We start from the raw sequence: 19,035 nt of genomic DNA, 5'->3' as shown, positions 1-19,035 counted from the left end.
TCCCCTTACCACCGTCGCCTCTGGCTTGATCATTAAGAATACATTCATACATGTAAAATCTATATCCTGAATTGATATATTTCTGTAAAGCTGCTTTGGGACAATGTCCATTGTTAAAAGGCTATACCTAATAAAACTGAATTTAAAATTGAACAATCAGATAAAAAATTAACTGTTGAAAAATTGCTGTTATATAAGAAGAATAAAACACTTCAGGTCATGTTGTTATTGGAAAATAATCAACTTGAGGGTGCTTTACGGGCTGCCTCGCCACCCCATTGTTGATTATTATATTTATATTTTCAAGCAGAACAGAAGCAGATGTTTTTATTCCTTTCGTATGATAAGTTACTATGTAGTCAATCCTCGTGAAAGAAAACTTACCATTATGGAGGAGTTCCGTCGGGAGCCGACTGGTGTAGTGGGTAGTGAGTTCAGTGAGGAGCTAGCATTCAGATCCTCTGAGCTCAGATTATCAGAGCCATCACTCAAACCACTGCTGATGGAGCTGCTCTCATCCCACCTGCAAACAGACATGGACAAAAAACAAACAAACAGGCTTTTTAAGTTTTAACTGACAACAAATAGATCCTGTCTATGATTTGGTTGCTGGCCCACTTGCTATCTCTGGTATACCAATTTCAAAAACATACAGAGGGTTGACAATATTTTGTAAAATCTCCAGGGATCCTAACCAATGTTCTTAAGCAATCAGGCATCTCCACTATTTGACCAGACTGAGAGACAGTCATGCTGAGCTCCCAGCTGCTCCTGAAGTGGCATGTGCAGCAAACAGGACGTTAAAGACAGATCACCCTTCCAGTTCATTAGCAAGGTATATGCAACATGAATAATCACATGGTGAGTGAGGCTTCATGACACTGAGATGGTTGGAAAGATCACTGGCTGTGAAAGGCAATGCACCTCCACTGTCTTGTCTGGATTTTCAGCTGGTGGGGTGTCCATGTGTTTTGAAAGAAGACAGTCTGGCTGTTGCTAATCAGACTGGCAGGATTTACCTACTGCCCTGAATGAGAATGATTCACACTGCATAATACCCAAAAGCCACACCTGCATGCGAGTACACACACACACACACACACACACACACACACACACACACACACACACACAGCAGTATAATGCTTTTGCAATACTAATAATACAGAAGCCTGCAACATATAAGTGAACACTCCACACATCATCATCATAAGCTACACATTTTTGTCTACACATGACCATGCGTTCACATACATTGAATTATTCTGCAGGAAAACAGAAACAAAAAATAATGAATCTAGAATTTAAGTTTTTTTTTTTTAAACAGACAAATCAGACACCATTTTGTCATAGGATCTGACTTTTTTTTCCAATTGTTTATATGGAAACTTCCTTATTTTATGTCTGGGATTTCCTTTCCATCCGTCCGTCCGTCCGTCCCCCCACCCCCAATTAAAAACAGAGAAAAAAGTAAGATAACCAGAACGCCTGATTTTAGCTTTCCTTTACCTTTAATCAAATTAAACAGCAGCAAGTCAAGTCCCAGGATCCCGCTAGCCTTTCCAATTAAAAAAAGATTGCTTCACCCTGCTCATTTCCTTCCTAGTTATTACAAACAAATATTCAGACAGTCGTTATTTACACGTGTTTGCAGACACGGCTTTATAAACTCGCTCTCTGTTACTGATGTTTCAGTTTCATCACTCGTAATTCCAATGTCATCAGAGTTCAAACGCAGCCTGTGAAAGGTTTTTTTAAGAAAACATTTGTGACATATACTGAGGCTTTCTATAACAGGCTCCCCTCAGCCTGTAAAGATAAAGCTGAAACTAAGTCCCAGCAAGACTGAGCTGGTGTATATTCCTGGAGATGCATCTCCACAACATGATGTTGTGATCATGATCATCTCCACATCATGATCTCCCTGGACGCTCAGATCACACCATCCGAAACCTCACGCACCCTTCTGGATAACCGACTAGACTTATCCCCTGACACTGCTAACCTGATCATGGAGGATTCTCCTTTAAAGCATCAGGAGAATTGGGCCATTTCCCACCACAGAGGCTGCTCAGGTGCTTGTTCAGTCGCTTTTCATATTGAGACTGGAATACTGCAACTGGCTTCTGGGAGGTCCGCACCTGCACACCATCTGACCATCTTTTAATCTCCGCGAGTTATCCCATATTACTGTATTCCTTCCAATGGCTTCTTGGCACTGCCTGCAAAGCCAAAAATGGACCAGGCCCCACTCACACGAAGGCGCTCATCAAAACCGGCCCTGCACCCGATCCTCTAGCACAGCTCAACTTAACCCACTACATCTTAAGGTACATGGTACGCATGCATCAAGAAGTAAATGTTATCGAGCTGTCTGAAAAGCCGAGTCACTTGCTGTCTTCAAACAAAGAACTACCTCTTCACCAAGCAACAGAATTACACTATACGGCCAAAGGTTTGAAAAATACAATTGAATAAGATGTCTTTATATGCTGCAGCATAAACGTTTTCCTTCAGTGGAACTAAGAGGCCCAAACATGTTCCAGCATGACAATGCCCCTGTGCACAAAGCGAGCTCTATGAAGACATGGTATGCCACGGTTGGAGTGGAAGAACTTGAGTGGCCTGCACAGAGCCCTGACCCCAACCCCACTGAACACCTTTGGGATCAACTGAAACATCAAATGCACCCCAGGCCTCCTCACCCAACATCAGTGTCTGACCTCACTAATGCTCTTGTGGCTTAATGATCACAAATCCCTTCAGCCATGCTCCAAAATCTACTGAAAAGCCTTCCCAGAAGAGTGGTTATTATAACAGAAAAGAGGAGTTAAATCTGGAATGGAGTGTTCAAAAAGCACATATGGGTGTGATGCTCAGGTGTCCACAAACTTTTCGCCATGCAGTGTAGCACATATTTAATATATTATTTATAAAATCCCCCGACTTGCGTGTTTTCTTTTGTTGCTGTACTAAATAGAGCAGACTCAAATGTTTAGACAAATCGATGTTTCTTTTCCTGGACAACGTAATGAAATTTTGCAATTCAGCCATTGTTGTTATTTTAGAGTCACTTTAACTGCCCAATCTGTCACTGTAATTATATTTGTCCCTGGGCAAGATGTTACGAAACCTCACTAATAAAGAAGAGCTTGTATTTCACACTGAGCAAAACATTTAATCCACATCACAACCTTGCTGATTTCTCGAGGCAGGTTAACATTTCATCCAGATATGCATTTAGTGGATGTATTCTCGGTGTGAGCCGTTCAATCTGCATGCTCATGAAATGTTTTTCTGCGTTTGAGCATACTCCGTTTTTCTCCATGACATTTTTTCATTCATTACTTTAAATGCCTCTCATTTGTATTTGACATCTATGGTCAGCAATCAGCAATTCATGGGCATTGCAAAGCCCCCCCTGCAGAGCCCAAATTGCTCAGTGGTTACAGGCTAAGCACGGTCTTCACCAATGGAAAAGGGGAATTAGATGTGCCAAAGTGCTGGGGGGAGGACAAAAACATCCTGGTGAATCTTGGAAGGCAAAGTTAAGAAGCAGGCAGTTAGCGTTAATCACAGGTTGTGAGTGTGGGGGAGAGAATGGGCATGCTTAGACAGCTCAGTAGCTGAATGGCTCTCCAAAAGCCACAGCACAAGAACAACCAACGTTTCTTATTCCCTTTCCTCAGAGGTTTCCATTTGCACTCTTTGAAAATGCAAGAGTGGCACTTTGGAGCCATACACACTACAACACAATGTGTCAGCAAGATTCCCTGCACACTGGTAAGACAAAAGTAGAGATCATTTCAAAGGCAAAGACCTCAAAAGATGTTCGTTAACCTGGCCAAAAAAAAAAAAAAAACAACCACCGTTGTCTGTGTTAAATATGAAGCACATGTTTTGCTGTGCTTCTTTTCAAAAGGATTTTAAACTTTACATAAGGTAGATCCAAATTTAGACCATAATCTATGCCTAATGCAGTCCTTAAAGTGCACCTATTATGCTTTTTAAACGTGCCTAATTTTGTTGTAAAGGTCTCATACAGTATTTTTACATGCATCCAAGGTCACACTTTCATTTTCTCGTAATTTACTCTGCAGCATCACCTCTTTTTCTCAGGGTCACAAAGGATTCGTTCAAGGATCTGTTCACTCTAAACTCCTCCTTCCAGAGAGCCTACTCTGCTCTAATTGGTCAGATGTCCCAGTCTGTTGTGATTGGTCTACCGCTTACAGCGCCTGTCGGAAAGGAAACTCCCACTACCACATCCGAGTTTCAGCTCCGTAATAATGTCGGTTTTACTTTACCAATTTGAGCCAGAGTCCAATAATGATGCGTCGGAAGATGAACCCGAACCACCATCACAAGCACGACGAGAACAGGTCGTTTCTCAGTGGTAAGTTTTTATATGTGGTTTGACAGTAACGTGAGTTAGCCGGTTAGCAGAGGCTAACAGCTAAAAGGCTAACAACTGAGCACTGGCTGTACACGTATACAACACAAAACCAGGCATTTGGAACACTCTGTAGAAATATATACATAAATAATCATACATACAGGTTGTGATTCCGAGGGGCAAGACGGCCCAAATAAAGTGGGTATGGCCCATCTTTAATGAATAATCGTTTTGTAAATCCCACGTTGAATGCAGCTAGATTCAGTCAGTTAAATGACGGGAACATAAACGAAGGTCGGAGTTGAACTACTGTGGTATCGTTTTAAAATTAATTTTAACCACTGACGCTTTACACCCTCATCCTTTGGGAGTCCATGCAAAATGGTTTTGCTTTCAGAGCGCAGAAAACAGCGTCTTCTAGACATGAACCTAACTCTTTCAGGATGCAACCTCAACTGTAGTGTTTGACAGCGGGTCAAAGTACATGTTCGCGAACAGCCAATGAAGACCAGGGGCGGGTTTTTTGTTACCTACATAACAAAAGGTTAGTACAGGAAGTAAGTCTGGAATTACTGACGACTCGTTTCAGCTGTTCAGAATCGGTTCCTTATTTTGGTAATCAATAACTCCGTTTGTCGTGCGCTTTGATTTTTGACACTTTGCAGACTTTTTACATTCACAAACAGCTCTATAACACACAACATGAAAGGTAATATATGAAAAAGCATAACAGGTGCACCTTAATATGGGCCTATATGTTGCTACAGTATTACTTAGTGTATAGGTGAAGAAAAACCACAAGCATATTCATAGAGCCAGAATATAGAGTACACAGTACCATGATAGCATGGTAAATCCATAGTCATGGATATAGCTCTGGCAGAACTTGTAAAAGCAGGTCTCCCCAAGCCCTGTTTACTTTATACTCTTTTGTAAGAGGCAGCAGAAGACCGCTGCTTTCTCGACACTCTGTGACAATCCTATCTCTCTTTGGCTTTACTCAGCTGTGAAAAACAGTGCCGTATCCCAGTGCCGCCACAAGGCCACCAGAGTACCATGTACAGATTAGAAGGGAAACAGCTGAGAAAGAGAATGATAAGGTGATGTAAGGTTTCTTTAAGTGGAACGGGGTTGCCTTCCTGATTTATTTGATACTAGCTAAGTCTAAATTGGTTAAAAGCAAGTGCATAATTGTGCATAACTGTTTACACAGTAAACAGAAAGGTCAAAGTTAACAGATGGAAGCAAAAGACATCTAGTCCTTAACTTGGACCACTAACAAGAATCAGATTTCTCTGTAAAACGAGGTCTTTGGAACTGTTCAGCCATTATCACTCAATTCTTATAGCGTAAAAGAAATTGAGAAGTACAAATTTTAAAATAAGTCGGCTATGCTTCTACAAAGTCTAACTCCTATAGAAAAATGCTCAATGGACAGCTTAGGAGACTGTCTGGTGATGTAGTGGAGCTGTTTCTTTTAATGGGCTTTTAAGGTGTGTGAGGTAGCAATTCAGTCTTTTCGCTTTCAGCTAGTCGAGATGTACGTCTGTAAGACGGGGCAAAGACAGACAGAAAAGGAAAGTCAGCTGGTCAGCAGTAATCGACCCCAAACTTGAAAAGGGGGTGAAAATCTAGCCATTGTTTTTGCTGGACTGGATCCAAGTTGGCTGCTTGAGTTATATGCTTGTTCTGTGACTTAGGAAAATAATAAATGACTGAGTGGGGTGGCTGTTTGGATTTGAAATATTGGCTAGAGGATGGCTATAATTATTATAGCGTGTTGTACTCCTCCCAAATTCAATTTCTATGCCAAAAGCACCAGGGGCTTTGGGACAAGTCCTACCTTTCATCCTTCAAGCCAAGTGAGTCAGTTTACACCCTCCTTTGACAAACACACGTCTCTAAATGTCTGAAAAAAAAAAAATACATTTCTAAAAGTTTAGAACTACTCTAATTAGCAATGCACCCCCAACTTCCCCTGACCTAGGAGAGTTTAAATATGAACTTGTCTAGCTGTTGTATTCTCTGGAACTCTCTGGTTTTCCTCAAGCTAATCAAAACTGCTACACTTCCCTCTTTGAAGTAAGCTGAAAAACACCTTTCTAAACCTATATGATTAGTGCAGTAATGTAGTGGAAGTTTATGAGAACTCTCCAGGATGCGGTATACGTTAACATTAGGACCAAAGAGACTTTAAACTACAGGGTGTCAACAAAATAATAGAAATGGTAATAAATCTCAATTTATTAACAACAAAACACAGCCGTAGATCTTATTCAAATGGACACATGCGTTTTCTATAAACAGCCTATGATTTTTGAGTTTGTAAAACATTATACCATGGTGCTACTGAACTCTCGAGTCTGAGAGTCTGGGGCAGCAGTGGCTTAGTTAGCGGTTAAGGCTCTAAGGGATACTGATTGCAAGGTCGGGGGTTCAGCCACTGTGGGAACCTTGAGCAAGGCCCTGAACCCTCTCTACTCCAGAGGCGCTGTATCATGGCTGACCCTGCACTCTGACCCCGCGCTCTGACCCCAACTTCTTAACATGCTGGGATATGCGAAGAAAATAATTTCACTGTGCTGTAATGTATATGTGACCAATAAAGACTCAAGATCATTATCATTATAACAGCAGCTCCGACAGTGACGGTGGCTGTAAATCAAATCACAGGTTTATATTATATTAATGCGGTCATTCTAATACGTTATCATTTCTACGGCAACACCTCATTCACAGTGACTTGTATGGTGGACAAGCCACATAATCCACGTATAATAGTAAGAGGGTTAAAGAAATGGGTTGCTATTATAACAAAGAAAAGTGTGTAGTGATTGAAATGGTGACGTTTTCTGTAAGTAGGTGTTTATATAACGTTTACAAAAGTGGTCCCAGGTGTCAGTGCTTTGGAACAGTCAGCAAGTTGGGAGAATCTTTTGGAGAATCTTCAAAACAGAGGAAGTCCTGCTTTCCTGGTTCTCTGTAACATGGCAAACTGATTTTTTTGTGTGTCTTATTAACTTCAAGAGAGATTAAAAAAAAAGGAGATATATACTGGTCCCAGCTGCCAAAAAAAACAGGTCGCCAGGATGTCCCCAAAGTTGCCTCTACGAACTTCCCCTGTCCCCCAAACGTCCGTGTTTAGGGTCCCCTTGAACGTCCATAGGACGCTCACATGACATCCAGCGGCCATTCGAGATGCTTAGGGGACTTTTGCGGATGTCCTCGGAACGTCCGCCAGCAAACATTATAAACCGGACCAAATGTGGATGTCCTCGGAACGTCCGCCAGCGAACGTTATAAACCGGACCAAATGTGGATGTCCTCGGAACGTCCGCCAGCGAACATTATAAACCGGACCAAGTTCGGACCTAAGTGGACGTCCCCTGTTTGCTCTAGTGAGGGAACACTTGTTTTAACATGTGTTAACAGGAACTGACTTGTCTCACGGATGTTCTGCAAAACGTTAAATGTGCAACTATTGAAAAGTGCGACGTGCCATACGTTAATAAATGTAAAAATTGATTACAGAATGTAATCAGTAGCAAACCACTGTGGTACAAGAGGAGTAAAACACTTGGAGGCGTGCTGTAACAAGAAAATAATCCGTGGTGTAGTGGGGTGGGTCGCACCAGGCCACATCACACCATCCCGTGAATGATTTTCCTTTAACAGTAAGTGCTTTATTCCTTATGACACCACACCGAACAGAAATGCTTAAAAGTATTTAAACTGAAAACATATCAGTCATAGAATAAATGTCAAGTGTGACCGCGCTTTAACCAAACTCCCTTCGACAACAAAGAAATAACCCAAAAAAATTAATGTTGAGGTCAATATTACACGTCATTACATAATATAATATAATATAATATAATATAATATAATAGATTAGATTCTCAGTAGTGTTAGAAACTACAAGCTCAAAAGACTGTCACTAAAGCTCAAAAGATGTTCTGGTATAAGGGTTTAAGAGGAAAAAAATGATTATAGGAGTCATATTTAGATTTTTGCCACTTCAGTTAGGAAAAGACAGAAATAATCTTCACCTCAGACTAAATGTTCCACATCATGTATCAGAGCTGCCAAACTTCCCATTAGGAAAATAGACCTATAGAGCTAGACTGAACTGAAACTAGACTGAAACCAGCAGATTCTAATCTCTAACTTCATGCAAATATCACTGAGACTGTTGTGGTGTTCATAACGGCTTAAGCAAACAGACTGAACCCAACAGAAAACTCTTCTAAGAACAGTTTACTCATGATACTCATGTAACAATTTTAACTACAACACTGTAGCACTGAATCTCTCTCTCTCTACATACATGAGCAACCCTGGGCTTGTCTATACAGTAAAAACAGGCGAGGAGGTACAGTTGAACACTTAAACGCACGTAGAGGTTATGAAAACATTTCTTTCAAACCGGTACTCGCAAACAAACAAACAAAAAATCCGAACAAATTGTTTTGTTTTACTCACATGAAACGTACCGCGGTCCTGTTCATACGCGGCCTTATCGGATGGACGTCAGCACGTGCGCTCATCTTCAGCGCGAGCTCACAGATTTAAATAATCCGACCGTTGGACTTGAATTCAAATCGCTTCCATTCAAACGGTTCAGTCAGAGAAGTAATCTATCCGCTCTCTCTTACGCTTTCTCTCTCTCTCTCACTCTCGTGTGTGAGTGAGTGAGTGTGTGAGTGTGAGTGAATGGGCGACACCCCCAGACTTGTCCACCACGTCGGTCTCCACCTCTCCTTCTCCTCTAATTGTACCCAGATGTATCACACCGCTTAGCCAAGTCTCCAAAGTGATCAATACACTAATATGATAAGAACTAGTTCACATTCATACTACAATCATTTCTCCAGTGTGTGGAAAGTTTTTGCAGTAATGTTCAGTTCAACGCTAAGGTGAATCATTTTTAAATAATCTAAATAAATAAATAAATACTACTACTAATAATATGGTCATGCATGCAGCCACATTATAACTAATTCACTGGGGGGGTTATCAAAACACTGACTAGGCAATTTTGAAGCTTGGTCCTCCTGAAGGCAAACACAAAGGGCTTCCTCATGCCAAGGTGGACAGATGGGAAGGCTAATTTTTGAACAGGGAAGCCATAGTCCTGAGATAGTATGTAGTACGTACAAACCAGTACAACCGGTCCCATCTGCGCCAGTCAGCTTTATTCGCAACAAGCTATGTTTGTGGACTGAAACACAGCGCCTCTTTGTAATTGCACAAGTGAGATTTTAGGAATGAGGAACTCTGAGGAGCTGAAGGAACACTTCCTTTTTGCTCTGCCATGTCAACAAAACACTCACTCTGCACAAATCTGGCTGAAGAGAGATCACAGGAGGTCTTTAATCCTGGTCTTCATATTAAATGTTTAGACTAGGCCTGTAATAGTGAGACGTAATGTTTTTTTTTCTCTTTTTTCCAGATAACAGCTCATCGTGCTAGACTTGGTCTAATGCAATGAGGCTTTCCACACATTCATTACTGGGCATCTTTGAAGGGGAGGGTTTCCTCCCTGTCTGTGAGAGCTCAGCAGGGAGACCTGGAAGAGATTTTACCCAGTGATCTCCACATGAAAAGAAGGGAATGTCGATGAATGTATGAAGCATCACCAGTGGAAAGTGAGTGAAACGTTAGCCACGATGTTCCTTGATCGTATGGACAGATTTAGGAGGTATCTTGGCCTACGGTGTGGATTTTGGGCTCATAACTACTTAAAGTGCCAAAGTAGAGCTTCAGACTTTCAGAGTTTCTCTCTCCCCCTTGTTTCCTTCTGCTGTAGTGGTGCCTTTCCACTGACCATGTCTGACACACAAATACACATTCTGTGTGTGGCCCAAGATGATTCACACCCTGGATATATGCATCTCAATAGGGACAGCGAGCACACGTTGGGAGTAGTATGAGGATTGTCGTAAACACATAGCCTCTAGTCACCAAGGTCATTTTGTCTGTAGACAGAAGCATCGCAAGATTCCTATCTCTGGCTTTCATGTAAAAGTACCTTGAAAACAAGGATAAATAAAGTTTTTTCCACACTTATTCTGCATTCAGCATTCCAAGTGGTCTCAGAAGGATAAGAATGATGACTCAGCATTTTTTCCCATACGTGAACATAACAAACAAGCCCCTCTAAAACGGCCCTCAAGTGAACTGTGCTCAGACCACCTCTAGAGACGGTCCCAGTATGGTTCGTTTGTGGTTTATTTTGTTGCCGGTTTGGTTCGTATCTTGTGTAAACAAAGTGGTCCCAGTCCACTTCATGTTTTACTTTACTGTTGGTTAACGAACTTGAGAACTACTGTTCATGTGTGGCTGCAGTTTTCTGTCACCTCACAACTAAAAAAGAAAAAAGCAAGTGAAAAAATAATTTAATGGCAGCACTTGGTCCCATGACCAAGCAAGAAGTCTTAGAAAGCAACATGACTTGAGGCAATAGAGGCACTGTGTAACTAGTAATTACCTTATTGAGCTTAAGTAATTAGGCAGGAATAATAATAATAATAATAATAATAATAATAATAATAATAATAATGTCAGAGACAGGGAAATAATATATTACTATTGTAATGTTTGTAGTGTATGCATACATTTTGTCTATGCCAAACTCTTCCATTAGAGGAAGAAATATGGCTAGGCCTTCTGTTATATTGGATGATTCTTCAAAAAAAAAAAACAAACCATTTCCTCATTGCTTTCTTTTTCCCCTAGACGCTTCTGGTATTTCACTTAAATTCTATTTTTTTCATCCACAATCAAATGATAGCATCATGTCAAATAATCATTTTGATTTATATGATCCATTATTCAGTATTAAACAGCTGGGCTCTGAGCTCTAAAGAAGTCGTGGTATGAACAACAAGTGGTCTAAGCGCCCATCAATTATTAAAAAAAGAATTCCCCAAAAGATAACTAAAATCACTTGTATCGTGAACACTACAAACACAGGTAATTTTCACCTAGTTTCTGTTTGGGTCCACTTACTACTGAGTATGGTTCATTTATATGTGAAAACACCCAGACTGTATTTACAGTAGGTCTGTTGGTAATACAAATCTATCAGATTAAAGAAAAACAAAAACAACATGTATGAATGCACAAAGCTAGATGTAATCTGAGCTGTTTATCAGTGCTGGTGTTCAGATAAACACAGGCACATCTGCCTATAACAGCATTCCTCAGACACAGACAGAGCGGCTTGACCAACGGCAATGACCCAGAAATGTTTGCTTTGGTCTAAGACAGGCTGCCAGAACTGTTCTTATTAGGAGCCAGATGGAGCTATATAATCCATAGCAATAATTAACAGGACTATGGGACTACGTAAATCTAAACAGGACTGCATTGCTGTAAATGTAACTGCATGACAGCATGACAGACACTATCATGTCACATTAAGCTGTCTTTTCATTTCAGCCACCAGATTAATGTGCACATTTTTTAAGCACACTTTGCTATAAAGATATTCAAGTTAATAAAGATTTGACTGATTTCACACACTACATATTGCCCATTGTTTCTTTATGGTAACTGATTATGGTAATAAAACAGTCATTTTCCTCTGCACACTATAGTAAAAAATAATTATTCAGACATCGTAAAAACTCGTAAAAGCCAATGTAAAAACTCTATTGTTAATATTATATCGTTAGTCACTTTGGTGCGGCCATAAACCCAAAAGCTTGGTAAAAATATACTTAGAACCGTATTAACATTCTGAAGAGGGTGGGTGGGTGGTGGAGGAAGAGCTTGGGATCTGATCAGCTTTTAGATCCGGCTTTACGTGATAGTGACACCTAGTGTTCAAACAAGGAACTTGTTTGCAATAATAATAATAATAATAATAATAATAATAATAATAATAACAACAACAATAATAATAATCATTATAATTGGTGAAGAATGGCTAACAGTTCTTATCTTCATTATTAAGTTGTGGTTTTGTGCAGAGACTGTATGGCAGATTATCTCCACCAAGACTGTTTGATCAGTTTTACTTTGTGTAGCAGTTACTAGATCCTCTTATCAGCTCTACTTACTGCGCCCACCACTCAGCTGTTACTGAGAAACATGGCCGCCATGCACCATATGGTTCTGACAGTTTTATTCCTCAACTGATAGAAATGCATAATGGAGAAGGATAATAACATAACATGAAAAGCTATGGTAATAGAGGCAATATAAAAACGACAAATTCTGCACATTAATCCAGAGGCAGCTTACCAAACCATATGCTACATTATATACTACACACACAGATACACATATTATTTCACTTATTATACGACTTAGCAATCTGCCTCTAGATTAAAAGCCATAGACATAGACACCAAAGCAAACATCATCTTCAGGTTTAAAAACTAAAGGCATAATATAAAAGCAAATTTATAAACCATTGTGAATGCTTTGTTATTCTTGTATAGAGAGATACATAGGCATAGGTGTGGGCAGGAAGTGGCAAACGAAAAAAAAAGCAAACAAGGAAGCCTGTTTTCACTAAACCTGGCTTGTAAAAATAGGGAGGGATTCTGTCACTGCTGAACTAAACACAGGTATAGATTTAATATGTTCTAATAAGTGTTGCTGCAACCCACTGAAATGCACAAACACTCATTTATACTGTAGCTCATGTATTATCATTTTTAATCCTACGAGTGGTAACAGTAACTTGTTATAGCTAACTTGTTTAGTCTACATTTCTCATCTTAAAGAGCCTCTAATCGTACAGTCAGTGTTTGGAATTCTGGGAGAATATATATATATATATATATATATATATATATATATATATATATATATATATATATATATATATATATTTTCATTAAATATATATGATGAGTCTTTATTAATCACATATACATTACAGCACAGTGAAATTCTTTTCTTCGCATACCCCAGGGGTGAGAACGCAGCGTCAGCCATGATACAGCGCCCCTGATTAAGGGCCTTGCTCAAGGGCCCAACAGTGGCAGCTTGGCTGGGGCTTGAACACCGACATTCCGATCAGTAACCCAGAGTCTTAACTTCCAAGCCACCACTGCCCCAGTATACTACATTACAGGTAGAACTGACTGGAATGGCCACAGTCTATGTAGTAAACTGAGTGAGGTCCTTTCCCCTAATAGCCTTGTAACCATGGCGACAACTTTACCATGTCCATAAACAATTGTTATTCATCCGCTTATCACCACACCTCTATCCACATGTATTTTCAAAGCTACAGGATGTAAGGATTTTTGGAATTTTGCCATCTTTATTAGAAAAATGCTGTTGTAAGCTACTTGCAGAACAATTTATAATACATTAATCTCATAGCTGTGAGTTGTAAGTCAGTACACACTCAGAGAGAATCAAGGCTGCGTCCCAAACTGCATAATGTGCTCTAAGTAGTATGGCTAAATCCTTACGACAACAGAGGCGTACTGACAGTACTGAACTGAGATTTGGGACACAGCCCAAGTATTTGCGACTCTGATGGTATAAATGCATGCTCCTGTTTCCTCAGTATTGGAGGAGAGTTACTTTACCTTTATGGTGCACATCACTGTGATTGTTACAGTTACTGAGTACCTGCATCAGAGATTATTCTGGGAGTTTCCAACGTTGATAGATGCAAGGTAGCCCACTACCTCTACCTACCTCAGCCAAGCTAGCTAAAACACAGTCTCCTATACGATCCAATATTTGTTCTCCAATCTGTCGAACAATTTATACATTAGCCTGATCATATTAGCATGTCAGCTAAACCACAGAGCAATAAATATACAAACTTGAGTTGATCCAACCACGGGTTACTCGTTCTCACCCAATATAATACAGTTTGTGAGACAAAATACAAAAAAAACATGCAAACACCACCGTGCGTTCTCTGGATAAACAACTTCACAACTGGGTAAAGATATAAATTCCACAATGAGGATAAATCAGCAAGAGGTTCAGCTTGAAAAAAAAGCTATTACTCCTAAATCCATTGACCCTTACTCTGATTTATGTTTGTTTTGTTTTACCAACTCTCGCTTGTTATCATGGCGTCGTACTCCATTTGTGCCTAAAACTGTGACACGATGACGTTCATGTATCTGAGCTGCTGAATGATGTAATGACGTTTCCCGCCAACTGCAACCCAATGTGAGTTACTATAGAAGTATTATCAGGGCCACTCGATAATCAAGTTTTGATTTTTCCATTAAAAAAAAAAAAACCCTCAACACTGTAACTAGTACAATATTTCCATGGTATCCCATTACAATTGTTACGATCATTCAAAGTAAGATATAATATAAGAGTAATGTTTTGCTTCTTATATAGTGTAATATATCCAGAGCAAAAACAACCATATATTATTCGATCACACAGTGGGTCATATGATTAAAGTTTAAAAGCACACACTCTTACGTCAAACCTCATTACATCAAATCCAGTGGACACAAAGCACATACATCAGAACAAAAACATTTTCAGCATATGCGCTTTCATTACAAGGCAAATGATGTTTTCATAACTTTGTAAATGTGCATTATGTGTCCAAATGGTGACGCTAAACCTTCATAAATAACCCTGTTTTTACCTCAGGATCATGAGGTAATATTTTGTTTTGGGGTGTGTCTCCTATCCTAGCCTTTTACTGTAGGCTCTATCTGTATAGATGCAAAGCCAAACCAGTGTCTTTTTCACACACCCACACATGACTCATATTAGTGCATTTATACCCTCAACCCCACAGCAGGCCTAAATAGTTGGCATACAGTACTTTGAATCCAACATTCATGCTTTGAAATAACTTAATTTGAGCCATAGATTCCTTCAGAAGGAAGCAGAATCACTGTGCTTTTCAAAACCAAGTGGCAAAAGGCCAAAGAAACGATAGACTGCAAGAGCATAGCACTCATGCTGATGATTCTTTCTGTCAGTATGCTTCACTGATGTTCTGCATTTAGTTTTTGCCTGTCTCTTTAATCATTAGGCTCGAAAATCACTGCAAGAGGATTTCATCAGGCAAAGTCAGTATCTTCTGAGAAACCGGAGCAGCATTCTGTGCTCTACCTTTTGTCTTTCTGTCTAAAAGATGTCACACAAAAAAGACAGCACAAAAAAAATAACTTCCATCCATCCATCCATCTATCCATCTATCCATCCATCCATTTTCTGCACCGCTTATCCTACACAGGGTCGTGGGGAGCCTGGAGCCTAGGGGTCTTGTGGCACTAGACGGTGGACACCCTGGATGGAGTGCCAATCCATCGCGCACACACACTCACGTTCACACACTATGGGCAATGTGGACATGCCAATCAGCCTACAATGCATGTCTTTGGACTGGGGGAGGAAACTGGAGTACCTGGAGGAAACCCCCGAAGCACGAGCAGAACATGCAAACTCAACACACACAGGGCAGAGGCAGGAATGGAATCCCAAACCCCAGAGGTGTGATGCAAACGTGCTAACCAATACGCCACCATGCCTCCGATTGTTACATTTTATGATAATTATTTGATCTTTCCCTGTGGACAGATGTCTTCCTTTATACCTTGATCCAATCACTGTCCATGGGCAAAAAAAAAATCAAATGTAGCATCGCAAATAATTTTTCATAATTGTGAAGAATGACTCACTAGTAAATGTACCTAGTAGTAAAATGGTGTTCCAGTTTGACCTTGTTGACGTACAGTACATGACCTACGCTCTGCTAACTTTCCCAGGCAAGCGCCAACATGAAACAGTGCGTGATGGGTGTTAGTGACATGAAAGGCCCCAGCGCCTCTTTCATCCCCAGATGCTTTTGGTTCATGTATGTGTGTGTGTGTGTGCCAACTGATGGTCTGATAGCTGTACTGCCACTACAACTTAACGACATGCGGTTAAAATGTTAGTACTCCATTTATATTTTGCATCATAAAATATTGCACTTCTACATGGCTGTATATTTCTGATGACTCTGGAGTGCACATATCCTTTGGCCAGGATTAGAGACTTAAAGAGATGAGTAAATGGAAAACGACACATTCCGCCAAGCCGAGCAAGAGCCATGTAATGGAACCAATCAAGTCACTTCATTGTACTGTACATTAATATTCCATTATTTCGGTCTATTTTAGGATTCCAGTCACATCCACACTTTAACACACTGACACACCCACACTGCTTTTCATCGGGTCATACTGAAGATAGTGGTTGGGGGGGTTACTATGGTTGCTATGGCAACACGTCCTGATCTATGTGCCGCATGCTCTGAGGCAGGCTGCTGCAGCACAGCGAGAGAAATGGAGCAGAAAAAAAAAAAAGACAGAGAGACTGGGTGGGATCATCTCCTGCAAGCCATCGTAATTTCTCCCACGCTATCTATCCCCACCCTTCAGGTTATGCAGCAAATTATTAGCAGTTTACACGTAACCATAATCAAAATGTCACTGTTACCATACTGACTGATATTTGTAAAAGATATCCATTTTTATATTCATCCCAAATTCCAAACAGTCATTCATTTAGCTCTGATCTGTGCGTTAAACACTGTGGAGTGATAAGGAAAGAGGATTCTGTGTGGGCTGTTATCATCACATGCTTTGTCTTAAGCATTAGCTCACTCCATCCATCAAATGCTAAAAAAAAAACCCACACCAAACAGATCACTCTTTTTTCCACTGTATGAGAGGGATGGATAGCTGGCAGATATGACCAGGCCAGATGCCTAAGATCTGCTGTCTTTTGTATCTCAACGCATTAGGCACAACTGACAGCACACAATATTACTATGTCCAAAGACAGGGTGTGTGTAAAAAGAGCGCACAGCAGGGTTGTCAAATCTTTTCTGTGAAGGGCTAGTGTGGCGTTTTATTCCAGACAAATAGGAGACAGTAGCTGTTTGAAGACTAAGAACTGATGAAAAATACAGAGAAGACTTGTAACCACAACGGCCCTTCATAATACCAATTTTTGTGTTCACAGAAATGAACGCAAAATCAAGCAAACTCCGCAATATTCGGAGGAGCTTGAGATTTTTCAAAATTACCGCAGATTTCCAGCAGATTTGGGTCAAGACGCATCATGTGACGTCAAAAAACGGCAGCAAAATTGAGTATTTCCAGTCACAACAATCACAAAAAATGCTGACGTGCTGCACTAGCGCTGAGGTGAATTTGAATACAACATTCGGAGTGATACGTCTCCTTCACTGAAAAATAAAGCAGATGCCATGTGGTGTGGCAGTCACATTCAACAGGCTGGTATTTTAAATAGAGCTGATACATTGATTGAAGTCATTAATAAATTGTGCATCAGTTATTAACATCAATAAAGACACATACAGAAAAAACTCAAAAGTTCTAACCTACATTTAACTTTTTCCCTTGGGTTAAAACCAGCTAATCAGTACATCAGTATAAAATCAGTATAATATAAAACCTTCAAATAGCCAAAATCCTAAATTAATTACACATATGTAATTTCATATGAAGTTGACAAAAACTAGAGCTGCTATCTCAGCACCTTGCCTTAACTTGTGCTTACATGTTTGGAAACTTGCTTGTGCATTTCTTCTGAAATTCTAGTGCTGACTATCTATGATCTAATTCTAATTATTAATAAACTAATAATTATTATCCTGTTTCAAAAGCAATAACAAACAAATGAGACATTTCAGGTGAACATACATAAGCAGGCATCACTCTAATCCCATTTATTGTTATTGGAAAGCAGCTCTAATTGCTACACTGTAGTGTATAGCTAGGTACAGCACAGTTTTAGAATTCTGTCAGGATATTTTGGAAATGAAGGTGTACGGGTGTCATGTGAGGGAACGGGCAGACATGCAAATGTAGGTAGGCGAACAACAAACCAAAAATCAGTGGCGAGACAATATAAAAAAAAAAAACACTAGGCAAAACTGGGTCAAGAACAGAACCGCAAGCAGAGAGATAAACAGGCTTGGTATCGTCACAAACACAGGGAATGGAGTGGAAAGAGTGAGTGAAATGAAAGTGCTTTTATACTGTGGTTGTGATTATGCTGTGCATTTAATGCAGGCACGTGTGATTAAAATGAAGGTGAGAGTGGCCGTGTCAATGTGTGAGTGTTCTGGGAATTGCAGTCCATGGCGGCCATGTTTGAAGGCCGCAGTTCAGGCTGGGAAATGGAGTTCAATTTAAAAAAATAAACATTTACAATCAAATAATGGTAATGACAACAATATAAATAAATAAAAAATCTTTTTATTAAATAGATTGTCTTGGTTGCAGTTCTAGTGATTACTGGGATGTAATGCGTTTGGTTGCTGAATGTGGCTTGGAAACATGGATGCATTTAGACTTGCATAACCACTGCCTCTCAGATCTCCTCCTGAAGTGGTTTCAGTACTTGGATTTAAATCAGTTTTAAACACGGCTGAGACCATATACACCTGGATTTATATTTGGATATAACCCTGATACTCAAGTTGCACATACGGACCGGTTGAAAATGGGAGAAAAAGGCAAAAAGAAGAAGAAGAAAAAAAAATAGGTTGTGTATACAGACATCTACATTTCTTTTTTTTCCTTTTTTTTGGCCCAGCACAGAAATCAATATTAATTATTTATCTGTCTTGACGCTTAATTTTTTCCCATCCATTTATTAGT

General features: G+C 39.9%; 1 protein-coding gene across 8 annotated transcripts in view; it reads right to left on the bottom strand.

Moving 5' to 3' along the window:
* The window catches only part of nav1b (neuron navigator 1b), a 104,968-nt gene that overhangs the window by 34,478 nt on the left and 51,455 nt on the right, over positions 1–19,035 (bottom strand). For 7 of the 8 annotated variants that reach the window (XM_053636533.1, XM_053636532.1, XM_053636531.1 and 4 more), the window contains one exon: positions 385–523. In XM_053636533.1, the coding sequence (XP_053492508.1) occupies positions 385–523 (139 nt within the window). Of the gene's footprint in view, positions 1–384; positions 524–8,878; positions 9,203–19,035 lie in introns of those variants that run through there. The other variant, XM_053636538.1, reaches the window with a different exon arrangement.

This window comes from Ictalurus furcatus, chromosome 11 (genome assembly GCF_023375685.1).
Source record: "Ictalurus furcatus strain D&B chromosome 11, Billie_1.0, whole genome shotgun sequence".
NCBI lineage: Eukaryota > Metazoa > Chordata > Actinopteri > Siluriformes > Ictaluridae > Ictalurus > Ictalurus furcatus.
The sequence above is the reverse complement of the archived record's forward strand: the minus strand, read 5'-3'. Positions and strand labels throughout refer to the sequence as shown.